General features: G+C 43.4%; 1 protein-coding gene across 2 annotated transcripts in view; it reads left to right on the top strand.

Moving 5' to 3' along the window:
- The window catches only part of stac (SH3 and cysteine rich domain), a 37,706-nt gene extending 16,142 nt beyond the window's left edge, over positions 1–21,564 (top strand). For both annotated transcript variants that reach the window (XM_038729376.1, XM_038729377.1), the window contains 8 exons: positions 1,480–1,561; positions 1,768–1,874; positions 2,693–2,774; positions 3,407–3,474; positions 6,250–6,347; positions 9,445–9,496; positions 10,147–10,284; positions 19,718–21,564. In XM_038729376.1, coding sequence (XP_038585304.1) covers positions 1,480–1,561; positions 1,768–1,874; positions 2,693–2,774; positions 3,407–3,474; positions 6,250–6,347; positions 9,445–9,496; positions 10,147–10,284; positions 19,718–19,816 — 726 coding nt within the window. In that variant the 3' untranslated portion in view covers positions 19,817–21,564. The remainder of the gene's footprint in view (positions 1–1,479; positions 1,562–1,767; positions 1,875–2,692; positions 2,775–3,406; positions 3,475–6,249; positions 6,348–9,444; positions 9,497–10,146; positions 10,285–19,717) is intronic.
- The last annotated feature ends 686 nt before the right edge of the window (positions 21,565–22,250 follow it).

Genomic DNA, 22,250 nt, shown 5'->3' on the forward strand with positions numbered 1-22,250 from the left:
ATATATATTACTTTTGAATTAAAGACACATAATAAATGCTTCCATTACTGTTTCCCAGATATCCCCAAAACCTAACTGCATGACTGTAGTAAGTTAAGTCACTTACAGCCACAGTGAAGGGTGTCTTTTGTTTATAGCCAAATGGACTAGATGGGCTCCCAACAAGTGTGCTTTCTTAACCTTTTCCTTAATGAGTTTGCCCCCCCCCTGACAGTCTGACATCTCAGTTCTTGTGACGGGCCCAAAGAGCTCAAGGGTTGCTTATTTTAGCCGTTGCATCATGAGAAGTGTCAAATGAAGAATTAATCGGGGCTGATGCAGATTTCACCACCTGGCACTTGAATACATGTAATATAAACAGACAGAAAAAAAGGGAGCCCTGTGAGCTGTAGGTCTGATCTACACATCCAGTAAAAAATTGAGGTTATTGTAATCAAGGAAAATTAATCTTGTCAAAAAACACTCTATCTTATCAGTAAATGGGCAAATGTGTAGCCAGGATGTCTTCCAGAAATCAAAAACAGAAAGAAAATGCTATAAAAGAGAAAATATGTACATTAATCATTACCCCGTGTGCAGTAGGATACATAAAGTCTGCATGGATTGAGAAGAATTTCAATCTTCTGTCTGCTTTACTTAAGAAGGATTTAAAACTGATGTGGAAGTATTGATTGGTTTGGACTGAGGTGTATAATGGATATATAAATTATAAATGTTTGAGTGCCTTAGGAGATGGGAGGAGGATATGACAGGGAGATAAATTAAGACCATGATGTTAGACCGCTTTTTCTTGTCAGGTGCATGGCAGTGGACCACACTAACCACATTTTCTACTCCTGCATGTTGGGATTTCAACTCTATATGTAACAAATCATTTATTTATTTATGACAGTCATGCACAATTTAAGACTGTAGTCACTGATATATTTTGATTCAAGTAATAATGTGCTGAAAGTAATTTAAATTGAGTGGAACTAATGTTGCGCCTCAGCCACAGGGGAGTGCAACATTGAGTGTGGACTGCATCTGACGTCATTTTGTAAACCGCCATGGCCCCTTCAGCTTCTGTACTCTCAAACTTGTCTACTAGTTTTGCCATTGTTTTTCACGTTGTCACCTTGTGGGGGGCTGTAAGTTTCATTACATTGCCTGATGCATGTTGTAAGCATGTTCATCTCTTCTGCGCTAAATCAAATCACTTTGTTCATTGCAGGAAAATGTAGGTGGATTAGTACTTCAGTTGATTTGTAGTTTTAGTCTGTTTTCCTGTGACTTCATCCTTTCTTATGTAGTTCTGCAGCGTGAAATATAGCTGTTGTGATTCATTTAAACATTGATGTCTGACATCCCATCTGCAAAGTCAGTTGCTCTCCGACTGAATAGAGTTATGTGCAGCATTTCAGTGTCATGGTGCTGCCTGTGGTGCTGCATATTGATTTGTCTCTAATGTCTGTCGCCTCTCTCTTTTTTCCCTCTTAGCCAAAAGGCTTTCGCCGGTACTACAGCTCTCCATTACTGATCCAGGAACAGTATGGCTGCATCAAAGAAGTCATGCCCATCGGTGAGCAGCTTAAATCTCCATAATAACTTCAGTTCTGTATGGGATGACATGCTCTAAATCGAAAACTTTACTCCACTATTCAAGCACCACTTTTCCACCTCTGAAAGATTTACCTACCTGGTTTTATAGTATTATAAATCACCACATGGCTATACTGAAAGCATTTGTTTGTCATCAGCTTTTATCATGTTGGTTCTTTTCTAAAGCCTGTGGCAATAAGGTGGATCCCGTGTATGAGGCCTTGAGGTTTGGGACGTCGCTGGCACAAAAGGCCAAGAGGGCCAGCGGCTCTGAGTCTCCACATGGAAACTCGGTAAGAAAAGGGTCATTTATCATGTCGGGTAGTGTTTGCTTTTACTCTGTTAACACAAAATACCAAACACTGATCAATATTGTACTTACAAAGTTTTATTTGTCCTATTTCACATCTCAAGTCTTCTCTTCGTTAAACTGTAATGTACATGCAGGCACATAAATACTTGAAGATTATCACAGTTCAGGTCAGGTATTATACTTGTAATATTTTGTCCCACTGCAACAGACATACTGTAGCTGATGGTCTAAATAGATACTGACACTGCAGGGCTGTAAACACTACCAATAAAGGCATTCTGGTCCAGGGAGTAATGAGATGTGGGTGCAAACACTCATATTACAGCTCTGAAGATAGACTGATTGTAGAGCTACACTCACCGGCCTCCTTTCCATCTCTGTGTGTCATACACAAGGAAATCTGTCTTTCATAGCTTATCACTTCTAATGTAAGCAAAACTGTATGTGCAGTTTGGATACGTGCCTCTGTATGATGACATCTGAAAGCTGTTGGGCTTGGGCCACCCTGTCCTGTGCAGCTGTGTGTGTGTGTGTGTGTGTGTGTGTGTGTGTGTGTGTGTGTGTGTGTGTGTGAGTGTTGGTGGATGCTTAGACAATGTGATCTCAACAGGAGTTATGATAATAGTTTCCAAATGCAGACTTAGAAACAGCATGTTTGCTATACTACAGTTATAGCTGGTTATTCTTTGTTAGTGCATGAAATACAGCTAGTTTTCTGCTCTATCTATCTATCTATCTATCTATCTATCTATCTATCTATCTATCTATCTATCTGTCTGTCCTATCTAATCTGTGCAGACCAGTGACTTGGATAAGGTTCCAGAGGAAGTGGTGGCTCACAGCAGCAGGCAGGAGCTGTCGAGAAAACACAGCGATGATGGTGAGTATCCGTTGCGGTACACTGTGTGCATCTGGATCAAAGTCATGTAGTGACACAGGGAAAAACACATACCGCTATTGATCTTCTCACAAGAGAGTCCGAGGAGGTTGTTACATAGAATTCTCCGCCTATGAACTGTCAACTAAGGTTTGTTCTGTTTTCCACTGAACTCTTCTTGCTGAGTTTGCTCACTCTGATCCTGTTGTAGAATATCCTGTAGAAAAAAAGTGTTAAGAAAAATTTGGACCTCTCTTTTTTTAATCTGCATTGTGTGTACTTCTGGGTTTGTAGTGGTGAGTGGGTTTTTCCAGCTGCACAATAGTGTCTGTAGTGAAGGGCAAGGCACTGACCCTTTACAATCTGGAGGATTCACTCCAAGTCACTCTTCAAGGTAATCCATGGAGTTAGAAAATGCTATTTGAAGCATGGCTACAACGCTGCAGAGCTATTTCCTTCAGTGAATAGCACCTCATTCAACAAATGAAGAAATTAATGCGTTCTTAGCCTGTGACATGCGTCGGCCATTAAACTGCTCTAGTTTCTTGATAGTGGTCAGATTAGTGGAAAAAAGACAACTACGGTCGATCGAGTCAAATTTGTGATGAAAATTGTTTATTGAAATTTATTTTCAGTTTTCACAGTCATTGAGAATGGGACGGAGCATTGCCACCAGCCAGGGAGAAAACCTGACGATTTGCAGGTAAGAAAATAATCTACTACTAATATAATTTTTTGTTACTGTAATATGCCTCATGAGCACAGACCGATTACCTAAAAATGCCAAATAATTGGCCCGACCGATTAATCAGTGTATCACTAGACGAGTTTACACTATTGATGCCTGAGCAGTACTGTTCTTCTGACTTAAACCTGTATTTTAGTAAAGCCAACAAATCAGACTGAATTGGATTCTAAAGGAAAAAGAATGATAAAAGTTCTCTTTGGTTCCTTTCTCTGGCAATATTTAAGTATTTTGTATTTGCACAATATTATTTTCATTTTTAAACAGATTTTTTATAAGCCAACAAGTACTGTATTAAGCCACCGTCAACATGCTAGGAGCCATAAAATAACAACCTGGAACTTATATAAGAAGGGGAAAAAAGTAAACTGAATATACTATTTTAGAGGAATGGCAAGCTTAAACTGTCTTTTCAGCAATTTCACAAGTCAGCAACTCTGGTTGTCAACTTTTCTCCTCAGGTTTCACAGTGCTTGTTATTCTGCAGCTCAGAGTCTTACAGTAACGTATATTATTGGTGCAGTCTGAAAACCTCTGAGAACTGACTTTGTTCGCTGACCAATGCTTGAACTATGCTGAGAACTGATACCCAGCCAGTCCGTTCTGTGTCCATTAAGCATGCCACATTTGGCCCCTCGCCTCCATCGTCACTGCTGAATTTCCCAGGACTTTGAGGGAAAAATTCTCTTCCTGCTGTAACAAATCATACAAGAGCTGACACAACCACTGGCCTGAACAGAAAAAGAGAAGTCTTGACCATACAGTAATGTTTGGATCTGCAGCTCTGGGGTCTTTGCTACTGTTTGTATTCTCTACAGTGTAGATACAGTGCTGATGGTGCAGAATTTAGTGGGAAAAAAAGGTTAAATGTCTGTGAATATCTTGCCACCCTCCAGCAGAGTATGGATGAATATATCATGGCCAGATTTTAAAACTTTTCCTTTCTAGTACTTCCATGGTGGGTTTTGTGGGAGAGATGCATTCAGTATCAGTGTGCTTTTTGTACATATTTTCTATGTACAGCCATCTATCCTGTTTACTTTTATAGTTTAACATGTTTAACTCCATTGTCAACAGTGGAAAAAGCCCAGGGATACTTGGACAAACACAAAAATGAACAAATAACCATACAAGGCAAAAAAACATGCACACACACACACACACATATCATCTATAATACAATCTAGCAGTCCAGCCGGTCATTTCGGGGAAGAGACTTGAAGTGCATTGTGTGCTGTTATCAGGCTGGACGCACAGCTGGCAGGGGGCTGTTTGTCTGTCAGCCGACAGGTCCATTAGCTCAGGCTGGTGGACAGACAGATGGAGGCTCTGCGGGGTAATGAGCAGAGAAAAACGCTTGAAAACTGCTTCTTCACCAGAGACAGAGCCTCTAGTTTGAGATGAGAGACTCACACACACAAACGGGAACACACGCAGTCACACACAGGATCACCATCTGTTCACACTTTTCAGGTTTAGTGTTAAACTACCCGAGATCAATTGACAGTAAAATAGTCTGGCTCGAGCTGTGATTTCTTTTTTGGTTGGATCCACTGCTTGATTTTTATTGTAGGTGGCGCTCTTTTTGTTCATTTGAGACAGCTTCTGCTTTTGCCAGAAGTACAAAATGTACTAGTATCAGTATTTTTTAATAAAACAATGGATCAAATGTGTAATTGGAACAAACCAGAACAAAAACAAAACAGAGCTAGATGGAGAGTGAATATCCCTAGGTGGCCAGTAACATGACCCCAAATTAAATATTCCTGTGTGTCTGCTAGATAAGTAAATGGACAAGCGACTGTTCACCATAAGAAGTTTACAAGGTGATAATATGTCAAAGTTGTGTTTACAGGTTGTTTTACTGCCCCCAAGTGACCAAACAAATCAGCTGCTGCAGAGTCTCAGTTACAAAGTAGGCTGTTATCTTGGCCTGCCTGACCTCTCATTCAGTGCTCCAGGGTCCCACAGCTTCAGAACAAGAGTAAGTGAGCAGCTCTTAGTTAGCTGTAATTGCCACTGCTTAACGTTGCTGTTTTTTACCCTGAGGCCACAGAGGCAGTCAACTCATCCATCAACCATGTTGCGAGTCCACATGGGCGATACTCGGAGGAGCCACAAAAGACCAGAATCACTTCTCTTCATTACTATACGGCACTACAAAGATGGCAAATCCTCATGTTGTCTTGCAAAAACAGCCTTTAGTGTGTCTGAAAAAGTCATTCTCATGTCTTTTAGCAAAATCTCCCTCCAGGCGTTATGCTGGAACAGGACAAGTTATCATTTGGAGGGATTTCAGGGACACAACAGGCAAGATTGAGACTCAAGGTACATGTGATGAAACAAGAAAACGCCCGCCTGTTTTCTGAGCAGAATGGCGGCACATTTCCCCCTGCTTCTCCGATAACTTCCTCTCCACCCACAACCTTTTCCTGTTTTAACTTCCTGAGCGTTCAAAACCTGATCCTGCTTCTCCCACTCATGTTGACGGTGGATTAAACGTAACAGATTGCAGAACAAGTTAAGCAGATCCACGGTCTATCAGTATACTGTAAACAAGGGCTTCTACTGTCTATGTGAATGCCAATAGACTATTTTCAGATACGACTGTACAACGAAAAGTGACAATAGACAATATGGTGCTGTCTTGTATTTGTGTGTCTGTGAGCTTTGCTTAACTTTGTCCTTTTTTCTGAGAATTTTGAAAACCAAATCTGTGTGTTTGTTGTCCAGTTGGAGCAGAGCCAGCTACAGAAAGACGTCCTCAAGCTCAACACCTATGTGGCCTTGCACAGCTTCACTGCCCAAGACAGCCATGACCTAGAGATGAGGTTAGTTTACACACGTCGCTCTAATCAAGAAATCCCACTAAAACACTCGCTGTCATTTATCAGTACAGCAGCTGTCCGGGGACTGGTGATGAAATATAGCTGACTGATTGACTCTGACATAAACAAGTATCATCAGGGTGAAATGTGTCAATATCTGTTTTCTAATAAGCTATAAATATACATCTCACAAAAGTGAGTACACCCCTCATTTTTGTAAATATTTTATTATATCTTTTCATGTGACAACACTGAAGAAATGACCCTTTGCTACAATGTAAAGTAGTGAGTGTACTGCTTGTATAACAGTGTAAATTTGCTGTCCCCTCAAAACAATACATCACACAGCCATTAATGTCTAAACCGCTGGCAACAAAAGTGAGTACACCCCAAGTGAAAATGTCTAAATTGGGCATGGAGTTCACCAGAGCTTCACAGGTTTGCAACTGGAATCCTCTTCCACTCCTCCAAGACAACATCACGGAGCTGGCGGATGTTAGAGACCTTGAACTCCTCCACCTTCCGTTTGAGGACGCCCCACAGATACTCAATAGGGTTTAGATCTGGAGACATGCTCGGCCAGTCCATCACCTTTACCCTCAGCTTCTTTAGCAAGGCAGTGGTCATCTTGGAGGTGTGTTTGGGGTCGGTATCATGCTCTGCTTCAGTATGTCACAGTACATGTTTGCATTCATGGTTCCCGGAATGAACTGAAGCTCCCCAGTGCTGGCAGCACTCACGCAGCCCCGGACCATGACACTCCCACCACCATGCTCGACTGTAGGCAAGACACATTTGTCTTTGTACTCCTCACCATTTTTTAAAACAACAGGAAGTACTTTTAGCTTTTCAGACAAAACAATGAAAGAAAGCTATTTGTTAGTGACCAGCTAACATAGTGGAGCGTTTAGCAGCTATAGAGTAATAGACTATATTTCCATCACAAAGAGTTGGTAGAGACCAAAAACTGAGCTAAAAGGGAGTGAATATTAGTATTATAGGACTTACATTCATCAGGTGTCCAGAAACAGACTCAAAATAATACTGGTGTTGCTCTGTAACAGCTGGATGTATAAATAAGCAAACCAGTTTGCCACTTCAACTAAGTTTATGTCATTGTTGTTTCCGCTGCCCCCAAGTGGCAAAAGGAAATTGCAGGTTTAAAGTAAACTGCATGTCTAGCCTGTCTTATTATCTCCAATACAGTCTGAAACTCAGGCTGCAGGTTTTATCCCATGTCTTAATCATGATTGATAGGGCATCATCTGCTACATACTTTGAAATAGGCCCTCAGGAAAGAGAGCATTCATCACAAGCAGTCCTTCAGCCTAAGTACCCATTTGCTCCTGGTTCTCACAGAAATCCTCCAAGGATATGAGAGTGCACTTGTTCTCTCCCTCCTTCTCCTGCACACACACACAGACAAACTCATGGGTCCTTCCTCTCTCTTTGGTCGAGAAAAACTTCAATCGACAGGCTTAATTTAAAATTCATTGACTTCTTCTATACGACTCCCTGTCCACCAAGTTCACCAAGCTTTGTTTCAAATTTCTTCTCTTATGGAACCCTAAATCAATGTTTTTCGCCTCTGGGTTTCTCTGCACACAGTAATCAGTACATCAAAACGCTACCACATAAAGCACAAATGGGGGGAAAATGGAATTTTTTATCAAAAGGTTCAATTTCCATTTTCATTTCAAGTGAGAAAATCAGGTTTGTCATTAGTTTCACTTGCAGCCACATTCTCTGATTACTTGATTACTACATGGTGATTGTAATGATGATGAGCTCTGCATTTTTTAAATACCGATTCAGAAATCCCACTGTTTTTTTTTTGTGTAATGGACGATGTAATTGTGGAGCAACATTAGAAGATTTTACAACATTGGATGCTGTGCTATTTCTCACCTACAATTAACTGTGTTTTCTGTAACATGGTATTACCAAGCAAGGACAGCCAGTGTTATAACTGAACCACAAGGGAAATGACGTAAACCAACATTTGGCTTAACTGTGCTGGTCCTTTTGATTTTTATTGGTCAAATTTAGCCAAAGGCTTTGAACAGATGCAAGTAATTATGGCACATGCGGTGATGGGGCAAAATGATTCATGCGTTTCCTGGATGAAGAATTACGGCAAACAGGATTAAGGTGCAGCCAATCTCATTTAAAACAAGAGAAAAAAACACCTTCTCTTCTGCTTGACTATAAAGCATACTTATGTAAGTATATATATACCTCTTAAAGAGGTCAAGTGGAGAGGTGAAGCTCTCTTCAGTGTTGACATAGATTACTGTAACCGTTAAGTGTTGCACCCTTTACTGTAAGCCCTGCCCCCCTTGGTTACCATTCTTACGAACATTACATGTCGTTTACAATGATAATGGTAGTTGAAGCACCTCTAAACTAGTGCTATGCGATATTGCCAAAAATTTTATCATGATAAAAACATTTATTTACATTTCAAGGTTAAAAGCTGATTTTTACTCCTGAGTGAAAACTGAAGAAACCAGATGGCTAATTATGTTGTTAAACCATTTTTATGGTCAGAATGGGACAAACACTTGATGCCAAACAGTGGATCACTGAACATACAACATTCAAAACTATTATGATAAAATCTTTTTCAACAACTATGATTCTGTCCCCTTTCCTCAACAAAATTATTTTTCTAATTGAAAAAGTAAGTGATAATTTGTTTGTGATTTAAATAAATGTAATAAAATATTCATTGACAATATACTGAGCATTTATATATATATATATATATATATATATCATATAGTACACATACACATATACAGATGACATGCACAATCACTCTCACCCACACCCTACCGCTGTAGGTTATTGCAAGGAAAAATAACAGCAACAAACAAAGTACCCTGGGCACCCAGACCTTCAAAGGCCCTTATGCCTCAGATTAAGTTGTACAAATTTTATTTATTTCAAATTTGTTTGTAAAAATGTACCACATTTCAGAACCAAAAACAAGGTAGGAGGGGTCTAGAGCTATTTATTTCCCACAGATCCCCCTACTGGATTTATCCGATCATGCAGGTAAGAAGTAATTTCTCCTCTGTTTTGCTCTATATTGCAGCGCTGGGGACAGAATTTTATTGGCTGATGACTCCAATGATGACTGGTGGAAGGTAGGTACGAAACCAACATGTTACCTACCCCTCATCTCGCTCACCTAAACGTTTTCTTTTTTCTTAGTATAATTAACACTAAAGATGCTAAATTCAAAGATAATGTTTGCAAGTTTGTTGTTGCGCAGTTTACATATAATGTGTGTTTTCCAGAAAAGCCCCAAAATTGCCCATATAAGAATTGGACTGATAAATTACAGGAAGTAAATTATAGGAGCAAGGCAGCAGGACACCTCAGGACACAAACACATGGCATATAAATTAGGGAAACAAAAGGGCCAAAACGTGACACTGCAAAGGCAGCCGGCTGCCACCAGACCATGAAGAAACTCATCATGCATTTTACCTCTGTTGTTGTTCTCTACAGGCTGTAGATAAACAGGGACAGCTGGCCTGTTTGGTCTTTAACAAGTCAAGAGACAAACATTAGCAGCTGATGAAATGTGACATATATAGTATTATATTCTTTATATCTATGGAACTGTAAAATACAACTTGTACAGGTTTTATGAACTGTAACCAACAGATCCCCTGTTGTTTTTTCAAGGATTATATCTTGTCAAATATGAAAACACTGGGTTTATAATCCTCTTATGTACTGTGCAGCTCTTCAAAATGTCAACTGTTTTCATGTTTGATGATTTTTTCAGGGCGTAATTGAGGACAGGATCGGTTTCTTCCCAGCAGCCTTTGCTCATCAGGTGCAGGCGGGGGACCAAGTGTTCAGGTGTAACAGGACATTTATCGGCTGTAGGGAACAAGGCCAGATCACCCTGAAGGAGGGACAGGTACTGGATGAAACCTCACGATGATTATAGGCAGATGATGGATGATTGAAGAGAAAATGCAGTATAGGGAGTGTTGTCATCAGGTGAAAACCTTTTAACTCTGTTGATTTTTATGTCTTTATCTTCTCCTTAAAAGATTATTAATTAAGATTATTAGTTTTCCTGTCTCAATGTCTGCATTTGCAGTGACATCTGCCCTCTGCTGGTAGTTCTTGTTGTTATCATTGTTAGATTGTTCAAGACATTTCTGAGTATTGACCTTTTGGCAGCAGATATGTGAGCAACTTTTTTTTCGGTTTTGAGATGCTCAACACAATGCAAGATGCAGACAGCAGGATGCTACCCTGTAAACATTCAAATTAAAGCCAATATGTGTAGAATGTGTGTAGGTTGAATGTGATAACAGGGTTGTTCAAATTACGGTAACAGCATAAATGCTTGTTTGTACAAAAATCCAGATGAAAGTTGGTGCAGTCTTGCATATCTCACAGCCCATTCATTTATGGTTGTGCATCATAGAGGTCTTCCATGAGTCCAGCACCTCATGGATCTGGGTCTAGAACCAAATTGCATTTAGCTAATTGGTTCTTCTAGTGCATCATAAAAATGTTGGATGTGACAAGTCTTATATATTGGTGGCGCATCATGCTGCTGCCACTGTTTACTCTCTATTTGGGTCTGTTTGGGTCAACCACATTTTGGATTGGGTCTAATAATGCTGAGGTCCATTTGGGTGGGGTCTGACTGTCCTCAGGAATGAATGTCTTTTAAAAAATTAATTATGCCCCTTGTAGCATACCTACGTAATTATTGGTTAATAAAATTATGAATATTAATATTTGGAAATATTAATATTCATAAAACTCCGGAAATTCTGTTCGCCCAGGGTCTCCAGACTCCCATGGTAACATTATGGTTTTAATAATTACACAATTATTCCTAGTGATCAGTTAGTAGTAATTGCTTAATCATTTCTATATATCGATCAGTCAATCTCTTATAGAAGGCGTAAGTCCTCCGTTACAGTGACGTTAAACAATACACACACAGTCCCTGTGATTGAGGTGAACTTTACTAGGTTTACTCAGGTGAATATAAATGTGGTTAAATATACAACAAAGAAAAACAATGACTAAACAGACAGAATGCAAGAATGAGAATGAATGGGGTTCAAGGTAAATTGAGTTCTATTGTGGGAAGAATTTGATTCATAAGGAGCAAGATATCTAGCGCACGTTATGATAATAATTCAGTTAAATTTGGTTAGGAGTTTGGCCTTACTGGGTGTTGTCAACCGTAGGCTGGGTTGAGCGGCTCCACGCTAGCGGCCCGATTCCTGGCTTTGTGCTAAGGATTCTTACGGGGGGCGCTTTGTCTGGATGTCCTCGGCCTGACAGTTAACCCTGGCTCTGTTCTGTTCTGCTACTGCTGGCGTAACGTGCCCACGTGGCTGGGTCCGAACTTCGGTGGGAGCAGTATAAGTTCATTCGACTAAAATAAAATTGTCACGATCGTGGTGTGGAGGCAGGTTGGAGAACCCAAACGCAGGACACAGAGCGGAGCAGGTATGGTATAACGAAGGGTTTTGATAAACAAACAAAAGCGAGCACACTTACAGGTGAGTGGCTGAATAACAGAAATCCAAAATCCAAAAGTACCGGGAGACGAGACAAGACGAGACGAGACAAGCAAGGCTGGTTACAGGCAGAGAGTACACACACGACAGACTGGGGGTAACATGAACAATGACCGGACAAGGACAAGACAGAAACACCAGGTATATATACACAGGGACTAACGAGCAGGGCGGGAGCAACACAGGTGACAGACATGAGACTAACGAGGCAGAGAGAGAGCAGAGGAAAACAGAGAGACTAGACATGACAAGCAGACTATATAAGAGATACTGGACACTAGACAGGACAGAACCCAAAACTCAACATACCAAGGCAGATACCAAACTCAAAAGTAAACACAAAGGATGGCCAACCGGCAGAGCGTGACAGTACCCCCCCACCGACGAGCGTCTCCAGACGGTCAACAAAACCCAAAACAGCCCCAAAACAAGGCACAAGCCGGCCCAGGGTGGGCGGAGGGAGGACAGGAGGAGGGCAAGTCGAGCCAGGGTGGGCGGAGGGAGGACAGGAGGAGGGCCAGACCAGGAACTCTCAGGAGGGTGGCCAGAGGGCAAGGCAAGGGGGCGACAGAGTTCGGGAGATCGCACAAGCAGGTCAAGGGGACAAAACAGTCCGGGGGAACCACCCAACAGGCAGATCATGCCCAGGAAACAGGGCAGGTAAGGCACTTGGCCTAACATGCAGGGCAGGGCAGAGGGACAGAACAGTTCAGGAGGCCGTCCCGGAGGGCGACTCAGGAGGCCGTGCAGACCAAAGGGATCACGGAGTTCAGGAGGTCGTCCCGACAGGCCGAGCAAATCAGGGGGAAAACACAGTTCAGGAGGCCGTCCTGGAGGACGACCCGACAGGCCGAGCAAATCAGGGGAAAACACAGTTCAGGAGGCCGTCCTGGAGGGCGACCCAGGAGGCCGTGCAGACCAAAGAGATCACAGAGTTCAGGAGGCCGTCCCGGGTGGCCAGAGGTGAACAAAAGTTCAGGAGGGAAACCCGGAGGTCGACCGAGTAGACCAGGAGGGCAAAACAGTTCAGGTGGGCGTCCCGTGGGACGACCCATGAGGCAGGGCAGAACAAGGGGGCCACAGAGTTCAAGGGGTTGGCAGGACGGCCAACAGTGAGGCAGCAAACCCACTGGGGGCCGAGCAGGAGGCCGATGGCAAGACCTCTTCGGAGGTCGGCACCCAAAGCTTGGGTGCTCTAGAGGCACAGCTGGGCTAAGGACCACCGGCGAGACAGCTGGGCTGAGGACCACCGGCGAGACAGCTGGGCTGAGGACCACCGGCGAGACAGCTGGGCTGAGGACCACCGGCGAGACAGCTGGGCTGAGGACCATGGACCGGACACGAGGAGCTGGAGTCGGCCGGACCACCGACTGGACAGCTGGGCTGGGGACCATGGACCGGACACGAGGAGCTGGAGTCGGCCGGACCACCGACTGGACAGCTGGGCTGGGAACCATGGACCGGACACGAGGAGCAGGGGTCGGCCGGACCACCGGCGGGGCTGAAGCCGGTCCATCCGCCGACAGGACACGAGGAACAGGGGTCGGCCGGACCACCGGCGGGGCTGAAGCCGGTCCATCCGCCGACAGGACACGAGGAACAGGGGTCGGCCGGACCACCGGCGGGGCTGAAGCCGGTCCGTCCGCCGACAGAACACGAGGAACAGGGGTCGGCCGGACCACCGGCGGGGCTGAAGCCGGTCCGTCCGCCGACAGAACACGAGGAACAGGGGTCGGCCGGACCACCGGCGGGGCTGAAGCCGGTCCGTCCGCCGACAGAACACGAGGAACAGGGGTCGGCCGGACCACCGGCGGGGCTGAAGCCGGTCCGTCCGCCGACAGAACACGAGGAACAGGGGTCGGCCGGACCACCGGCGGGGCTGAAGCCGGTCCGTCCGCCGACAGAACACGAGGAACAGGGGTCGGCCGGACCACCGGCGGGGCTGAAGCCGGTCCGTCCGCCGACAGAACACGAGGAACAGGCTGGGCCACCAACGGAGCTGGTGTTGGTCGGACCACCGACGGGAGAACAGGAGTCGGCTGAGCCACCAACGGAGCTGGTGTTGGTCGGACCACCGACGGGTGAACAGGAGTCGGCTGGGCCACCAACAGAGCTGGTGTTGGTCGGACCACCGACGGAGCATGAGGAACAGGAGTCGGCTGGGCCACCAACAAAGCTGGTGTTGGTCGGACCACCGACGGGAGAACAGGAGTCGGCTGGGCCACCAACGGAGCTGGTGTTGGTCGGACCACCGACGGGAGAACAGGAGTCGGCTGGGCCACCAACGGAGCTGGTGTTGGTCGGACCACCGACGGGAGAACAGGAGTCGGCTGGGCCACCAACGGAGCTGGTGTTGGTCGGACCACCGACAGGGCACGGGGAGCGGGAACCGGTCTGGCCACCGACGGAGACCCTGGAACTGGTGTCAGTCGGACCTTCGATGAGGGACCAGTAACAGGTGTCGGTAGGACGACCGAGTGAGACCTGGGAGCAGGAGTAGGCCAGGGATCAGGCAGGCGGCTAGCAGCGCTAGCAGGCCGGGGATCAGGCAGGTCTGATGTGGAGCTAGCAGCGCTAGCGGGCCGGGAATCAGGCAGGCGGCTAGCCGTTCTAGCAAGCCAGGGGACAGGTTTGTTGCCGACGGGTCGCTGATGGTGACCTCGTCGCCTCCGATGACCACCACGGGAACCCGAAAAGATGGCTAGGCGACTCCCTTCAAAGGACGACTCCGGGGAAAGCCTAGCCTCCAGGCTATCAGGCCATAGCCTAGCTGCCCGTGCTGCCTCTGACTCCCTGGCCTTCATGGTCAGGTAGGCCAGGAGAGTCATAGTCCCTGAGTCCTTGGTAGGTAGGGCAGGCAGGCGGACGGACAGGCTAGGCGGAGGACTAGCAGCGCTAGCCGAGCAGGATACAGGCAGGACAGGCGGAGGGCTAGCGGGCCGGAGAGATGACGGCCGGAGGCTAGCGGTCCGGGTGTTAGCCATTTCCAGGCTAACAGACTGAGGAACTGATGAGGACTTGGCTGGGGGATTGGCTGAGGTGTGGAGGAAGTCACAAACCCACCCAGGGAGAGAGTCTGCTGCTCCTGGCTGAGCAGCCAGGCTCTTCCAGGCAAGGGACACGATAGCTGCCTTATGGCTAACATGACTAGCCCCATACCACATATTCCTCAGCGTCAGAAGCTCCCTCAGCACGTCAGTCTGTTCCTCAGTTAGAGTGTCTGCTGGGCTCTTAAGTTGTCCGGTCATTCTGTCACGATCGTGGTGTGGAGGCAGGTTGGAGAACCCAAACGCAGGACACAGAGCGGAGCAGGTATGGTATAACGAAGGGTTTTGATAAACAAACAAAAGCGAGCACACTTACAGGTGAGTGGCTGAATAACAGAAATCCAAAATCCAAAAGTACCGGGAGACGAGACAAGACGAGACGAGACAAGCAAGGCTGGTTACAGGCAGAGAGTACACACACGACAGACTGGGGGGTAACATGAACAATGACCGGACAAGGACAAGACAGAAACACCAGGTATATATACACAGGGACTAACGAGCAGGGCGGGAGCAACACAGGTGACAGACATGAGACTAACGAGGCAGAGAGAGAGCAGAGGAAAACAGAGAGACTAGACATGACAAGCAGACTATATAAGAGATACTGGACACTAGACAGGACAGAACCCAAAACTCAACATACCAAGGCAGATACCAAACTCAAAAGTAAACACAAAGGATGGCCAACCGGCAGAGCGTGACAAAAATAAAGCTTTAAAGAACTTGGTTGTTCTTGAATGCAGAGTTGTGCGACTGAAACGGTCTGCTAACTTTAAAAAACAAACAAAAGAAAAAAGATAACTTCCACGAAAGGGAGCCGCACTTCGCGTGTGTTGTTTGAAAAGAGCAAAGAAATCTTCGCGGCAATGAAGGGCCGAACTCTTTAGGGCATTGCTGGGAGATGGGGCACGCTCCTCTGTAAAAGTGTGGAGTGCTGGAGTGGTACCGAGGAAAAAGACAAGAGAACAGAGCGAGCGTAGTTGGCTCTGTGCTTTTGTTGTTTGGGGCGTATCCCCCAAGGGGGAGGGCTTTATTTCCGGTCTCTTGAGAGAAGCTGTCCGTTAACTCTATTTCTGTATTTCAATCAAATACCTTTCCACAATCAAACCTAAAATATCAAACAATTCTTAGTTTTAAGCATTTGATAAAAAGGAAACTATTAAGTAATCATTGTAACAATGGTTACCAGTTAAACACATTTTCAAGATGAAAGAAACTTAACTCAACATTTCCTGGATAATATTGGCTGTTAAACATTCTTACTTAGAGAATATAAGCAAGTTACACGAACATGTCATCAGATTATACACAATAAAACAGCGTGATACATTAAACTGCGGGAGACGCATTACATGTCAGGCAGCGTCCTCCTCTGGTCTTTCTTATCAGTATTGCATATATGCGTGAGAAGGAGGGGGCAGGTTATGAGTCCATATTAACGGCTCTTTAGTGGGGTATAGAACCAGGACTGAAGGAAAGGTTCTTTGATGTTTGGAGTAATTAGAAAGGGGGGCACGGTTGCCATTGCTACCCTGTGTGGGGGAAGTTTAGCATCTCTTGACCTTTATTCAAAAGGGTTCTGATAGGCTGGTTCTGGATGAAGTTAGTCTCTGGGAAGTGTTGGGGTGACACCTTTATGGTCACTGAGGTCCTTACAGCCTGGTTCAGGTTGAGGTTATACTCTGGACAAGGTTAATATTGTCATTTTAATAGTCATGCATAGAGTCTGTTACCTCAACTTCACCGGAGGTCGAGGTTTTGTGGCTGACACTGCCCAAGCAACACTTGGGAGTGGAGCACGCCTTTCACCCCCTCCTTTGGGGTACTTTAGCTGTCTGTTGAGGCTCAACCCCACCCCCTCTTTCTATCAGGAAGAGAAAAAGACAATTTGGAATCTCCTTATTTTTGGCATAAAATAATTAAAACAACACACTGGCCGGTCCACTACACCATTGAGTTTTCCATGTGTCAATTTTGAGCTGTGTCCAAAATCTTTGACCCGTGAAGACACGTAGTGCATTGACCTCTGTTTATAGGAGTGTGCTGTTAACCTTATTTCACCACCCAAGCACATGCTTAAAGGTCCAGTGTGTAATATTGCTGAGGATTTATTGACAGTAAGATCCATTACTCTGTTTTCAGTGGTGTGTAAAGAACATACATAATAAACCATTATGTTTTTATTACCTTAGAATGAGCTATTTATAACTACATAACCGTGGGCCCCCCCTTCAACGGACATCGCCATGTTGCGTCATCATGTTCCTACAGTTGCTGAAAACGGACAAACAGCGCTACATAGTGCATTTCGTCACTACGTTCTTCTTGTTCTACTTCTGGTAGAATTCAGTCAGTGCAGACGCTAGATCACTACATTGAATACGTACATTAGAAGAAGAAGAAGTAGTAATAATATACTGCAGGGGTCGGCAAATACGTTTTGCACCAGAGCATCTTTTCAGCTATTAGATGGTGGATGAGAAGATAAGGCATAATATCGACCTTCATTAACATCGTGTTCAGTAAGCTCAGGACTTGTGCCTCGAGGGTTGTGAGTTTGATCCCAACCTGGGACAATTTTTTTTCTCTCTTCAAGAAATGGATTCTGCAGCGACTGTTTCTCACATGTTACGGCATGTGTGACACTGTTTTTGTGTCGGTGTTTGATCCACATCCATCAACCTACAGACGCTTTTTCATATACCCCAGTATCTCCAGGCAGAGAACATTTAGGGGAAACATGTTTTCTGATGGCTCTTTCAGAGGTATGTCAAGCAGGCTACAGACTCTTTTAATGTCATTCAGAATTTTTCAAAGTAAAAGCTCAACTCCAACTACAGCATTACAGTAAACAAGCTTCTTGCACTTTTATTCTTTTTGACTGGCCACTCTCTGCTGTCTCATAAAACACACCTTTTGTGCTGTGTCAACCACTCTAGCTCTTCAAGGAGACTGTGGCTCAGGAGTTAGAGCGGGTTGCCTGTTGATTGAAATGTTGGCGGTTCGATTCCTGGCTCCTTTCAGGTGTTGTGAAGTGTCCTTGAGCAAGATACTGATTCCCCTGGTGTTCCACCAGTGTGTGAATGTTAGTTTCTGTTTGAGCACTTAAGCTCTATGTGTGTGAATGCAGCTGTAGTGTAAAAGCTCTTTGAGTGGTCGAAAAGACTAGAAAGGCGCTATACAAATATGTTGCTTTTACATTTGAATACTTTGATGTCTGAAGCAGGATATTTTTTTGAAAGGAGAGCTCCAAAGTCAGAAATGTTCAAATTGTACACATAATGGCTTTATAGGAATCCATGCAATAAACTCCGCTAACCTTGCCGTCAAGCTAAGAACAAGCTTAGTTTATGATTAAGAGACTTTTTGGAGAAAGTAGTTGTATGTTTGCTGTCAGAGTTAATTGTCTGCCCAAGACATGACAGGATTAATTTAGACCAAACATTACCAGAGTTGATCCCATGAACATCGTCATCTTCATTGGAATGAAAAAGCAGTGACCTTTATCATGAACATTAAAATTTCACATTACACCTGTGTCAAATTCATGAACACACCCCAGCCATTAGGGCACATCAAATTCACATTATCCAGCAGCTCTTTAGCCATCTTATTAACCTCCTGCAGCTCCCACGTCGCCTCTTCCCTCCAGCGACTCTTCCCTCACATATGCTTATTCACTGAAAAGCTCGACTGGAGTTGTTTGACAGAGGATCTCTCTCAAGAGTTACCGTTAAATTAGCATTTTGGCTGTACTTAGATCAGGCCAATATTTTTTTTTCTTCTTCTTTTTCCACAATGCTTTCCAGGGCATGTTGGGACTTAGAGGAGGCTTAAAGCAAGCAACCCCCAGTGGAGATGAAACCACCCAAAACAAGATGAGTCCGTGACCTGCTGCCTTGCTTTTCCAGTCACACAAACCCAGGGGAGCATGTTGTAGAGTACTTTAGGCAAACCATTATGAGGGTCAATAAGTGAAATTAGGAGATTTTATTTTGTTGTTAAAATACAGTATTTATTCCTTCCCTTTCCTTTTGACCACACATATTGGTTTAGGATTGCAGTACTCATGATCGTAGCAATATTAGTAATAACTACAGCATCATCAACATCATCTTCATCATTGCTATTACATTTACCGAGAAGCAACTTATGATTCTTACTGCTAACCTCGATTATATTTTGGCATTGTGTATATTATCTGTTTATTGATATTTTTATACTTACACCTTTGTTGCTGCACAACAATTTCCCTTGGAATAAATACAGTCCTTACTTATCTAAACTGTACTGCACTTCGACTAAAAGGACATGTGGGGCCTTTTGTGCTTTATGAACTAGTAAAAGAGTTTTAAAATCAATACAAAACCTAAAATGGGTGTGATGTGTGTTTTGCAGTTTGGTGTCTGGTTGCCAAGTGTTGTAACAGCAATGTGTGTAACAGCAATTTCCCAGGTTTAAATTGTGCACCTTTGCTGCATGTGACCGCCTAGTTCCCCACATTACCCCGCCTGCTGTATTATATATACAGTAATAATATATACTATCAAATGAAACCCAAAATATCCAAGAAATACTTTAAGTCATATGCATAATGAATACCTGTTTCATTTTTTTTTGTTTCTTCTGGGAAGGATTTCTTGATGTTGGCCGATGATGTGTTTTTTTTGCTATGTTTGCAGCTGTCACCTGTACTCTATATTTCTTTCTGTCTTCGCTTTAGTGTAACATTTGCCCTTTCCCTCAGATCTGTGTGAGCAGTGAGGGCGAACGCAGCGGCTTCATCAGAGTGGCGAGTGGAAAGAGGAGAGGCTTCGTGCCCTGTGACGTTCTGGAAATCATCTGAGACAAACACTTGGAGAAATGAAGAGAGAGAGAGAGGGAGGAAGAATCAGCCGCCTGGAGGTCAGAGGAGGAGGAAGCTGAACCTACATAATGGCTACCAGAAACCAGCGAGGGAGTTTGCCTCATCAGAAATAGAGTTTGGACTTAAAAGTGATGCTGTTTTTTTCAATGAGAACTCCAATTTCAAGCATCTCCACACAGAGAGAGATGCTGAGACAACAGAGCGTTTGTTGTTCGCAGGGAGACAGGAGGTCACTGTTTCACTGCATCTGGTTTAATTTTTAGAGCCGATGTGCGTTCTTTTTTTCCCCCCTTCATTTTTATTCTGCTACAAGCTGTATATTTTTTGAAACTGCTGGCTGGAAACAAACACTTACTACAATGATTGTTTTCAAGGTTTCAATACATACAAACGCTTCCTCCTGCAAACAATTTAGTTTCTGAAGCTTTTTACATTATGCTCCAAGCAAAAGTTGAGCTTTTATTGCAAAGTAGTCAGCAATAGGCACCGAAATATCTGATTATTTTGGATGACAAAACCCTGACACCAGAAGGTGATAGAAAAATTGGATGAGAATAAGGTACAAGGTGGATTTTAAAAAAATCATTTTACAACACAGTTGTATAACAAGATTAAGTTGTAGTTCCCTCATAAAAGCAAATGTTATAGACAAAAATAATTGACAGTAGATTGGTGGATATATAATAAGGCATGGACATAATATTTTACATGTTAAGGATCAATTGACGAGTCCCAGCCTGGGAAAGAAGCTGCTCTGTGGTCTGACTGCAGATACTTCTGTATCTCTTGCCAGACGGCAGCTCTTTGAACAGGCTGTGGCTGGGTATTATACAATGAAAATAGAACATTTACTTTCTTTGAAGCCTCAAATCTTCCTTAAAATCTCTCAAAAACAAACTTCCTGTATAACTAGAGAACATTTACAGTCCTATGACAGAACTAAAGAACAGATGAGAAACATCAAAGCACATCAGATGCAACAAAGAGACGCGGGGGAGGATTTTCAAAGGAGTGACACAATCAAAGACTTCTGATATTCTCAGTGGTCTTCCAAAAATATCGCCCTCGTACTCCCCAGGTTTATAGTGTCTCACTCACTGCAGTCCAGGATTTTACTTAATGATGATGGTAACATTTACATTTTTATCATCATTAGAGTCAAAACGACTATACGAGTTTGTTATGTACCAGGTGTAACATTTTGCCTTGTCTCCATGCTGCAGAATCTACCAGATTGATCTTTTAAGGCTTTTAAAAATATTTATTTTTCATTGATTTATTAATTGATTTAATATTCTCTCTTCTTGGTTGTTTTTGTCAAAGATTTCACTGCTTCATTGCTACAAAGCAGAAGTGGATGAGAAGGTACAGCTACGATATAATCAGGACAGTAATGATTTCATCCTCAGCGCTCATGTGATCAGCTGGCCTGGGATTGTATGATGGTGTCTGTAAGACAATGAAACGTAAGAAAACGATACATTTCTAGTTAGCATGTTAACTTTAAATGTCATCACTCGTGCGGTTTCCCTCATTTCTCGGCACGGTACTGAACAGCTCTTTGTTCAGATTCTAGTGAAGTGCATTTAGGGAAAGGTGTTGCATCATTGTAGATATAGTATATCTTATACAGGTTGTTCTGCACTGAAACTTGGCTTTATTGAATGTCCAAGAATTCTACATTGTACATACTGTACATACAAGATTAAAGATCTTCTTTATCACAACAACTGTGAGTGTATTATGATGATTTTTGTGCTGTCTTTTCTTCTTTCTGTTACACTGAGTTATTGCAATTAACTATAAATCTATCTGAAAGGATTATTCCTGATTTTCTATCACGGTTCTCTTTCCTCTCATTCTTATTAATAATCCATCGATAATAAGCTAGGCATTTGCTCAAGTGGGCTGTTGCAGTTATGCATATTATGATGTGATTCAGTTGCCAGTCAAAACAAGTGGATTGTGACTGAGTTATACAGAGTGCGTAAAGAACCAAATCCATTTTCAAGCAAGAAAGTGGTAAAAACCAAAGTTAATGGGAAGTCAAGTAAGAAGTGCTCAGAGATCATCTGTCCCAAAGTCTTAATGTAACATTTTTATCATTTTAATTATCGACTACAAATCACACAAATTGTGGGAAATCAAAAATTAATTTGTCTAAGCTTTAAAACGACAATTAGACATTATTCTTTGTACGTGTATGTACAAGAGCCAATTCTGATGCAAGAAAGACTCAAAAAGGAAGACTGAGTGTCTCCCATAACATAAAACATTAAGCGAAATGAGATCAAGAATCTTCTATGAATGCTGTGTGGCACCAGCGGCACATGTGATTTTACAAGGAGTACTTTAAATATCTAATTAAATAAAAAAAAGGAATATCAACCAAAATAGAGCTCTATTTGAGAAC

This window comes from Micropterus salmoides, unplaced genomic scaffold, assembly GCF_014851395.1.
Source record: "Micropterus salmoides isolate LMB-PRFRI ecotype aquatic unplaced genomic scaffold, ASM1485139v1 Ms_hic_scaffold_19, whole genome shotgun sequence".
NCBI lineage: Eukaryota > Metazoa > Chordata > Actinopteri > Centrarchiformes > Centrarchidae > Micropterus > Micropterus salmoides.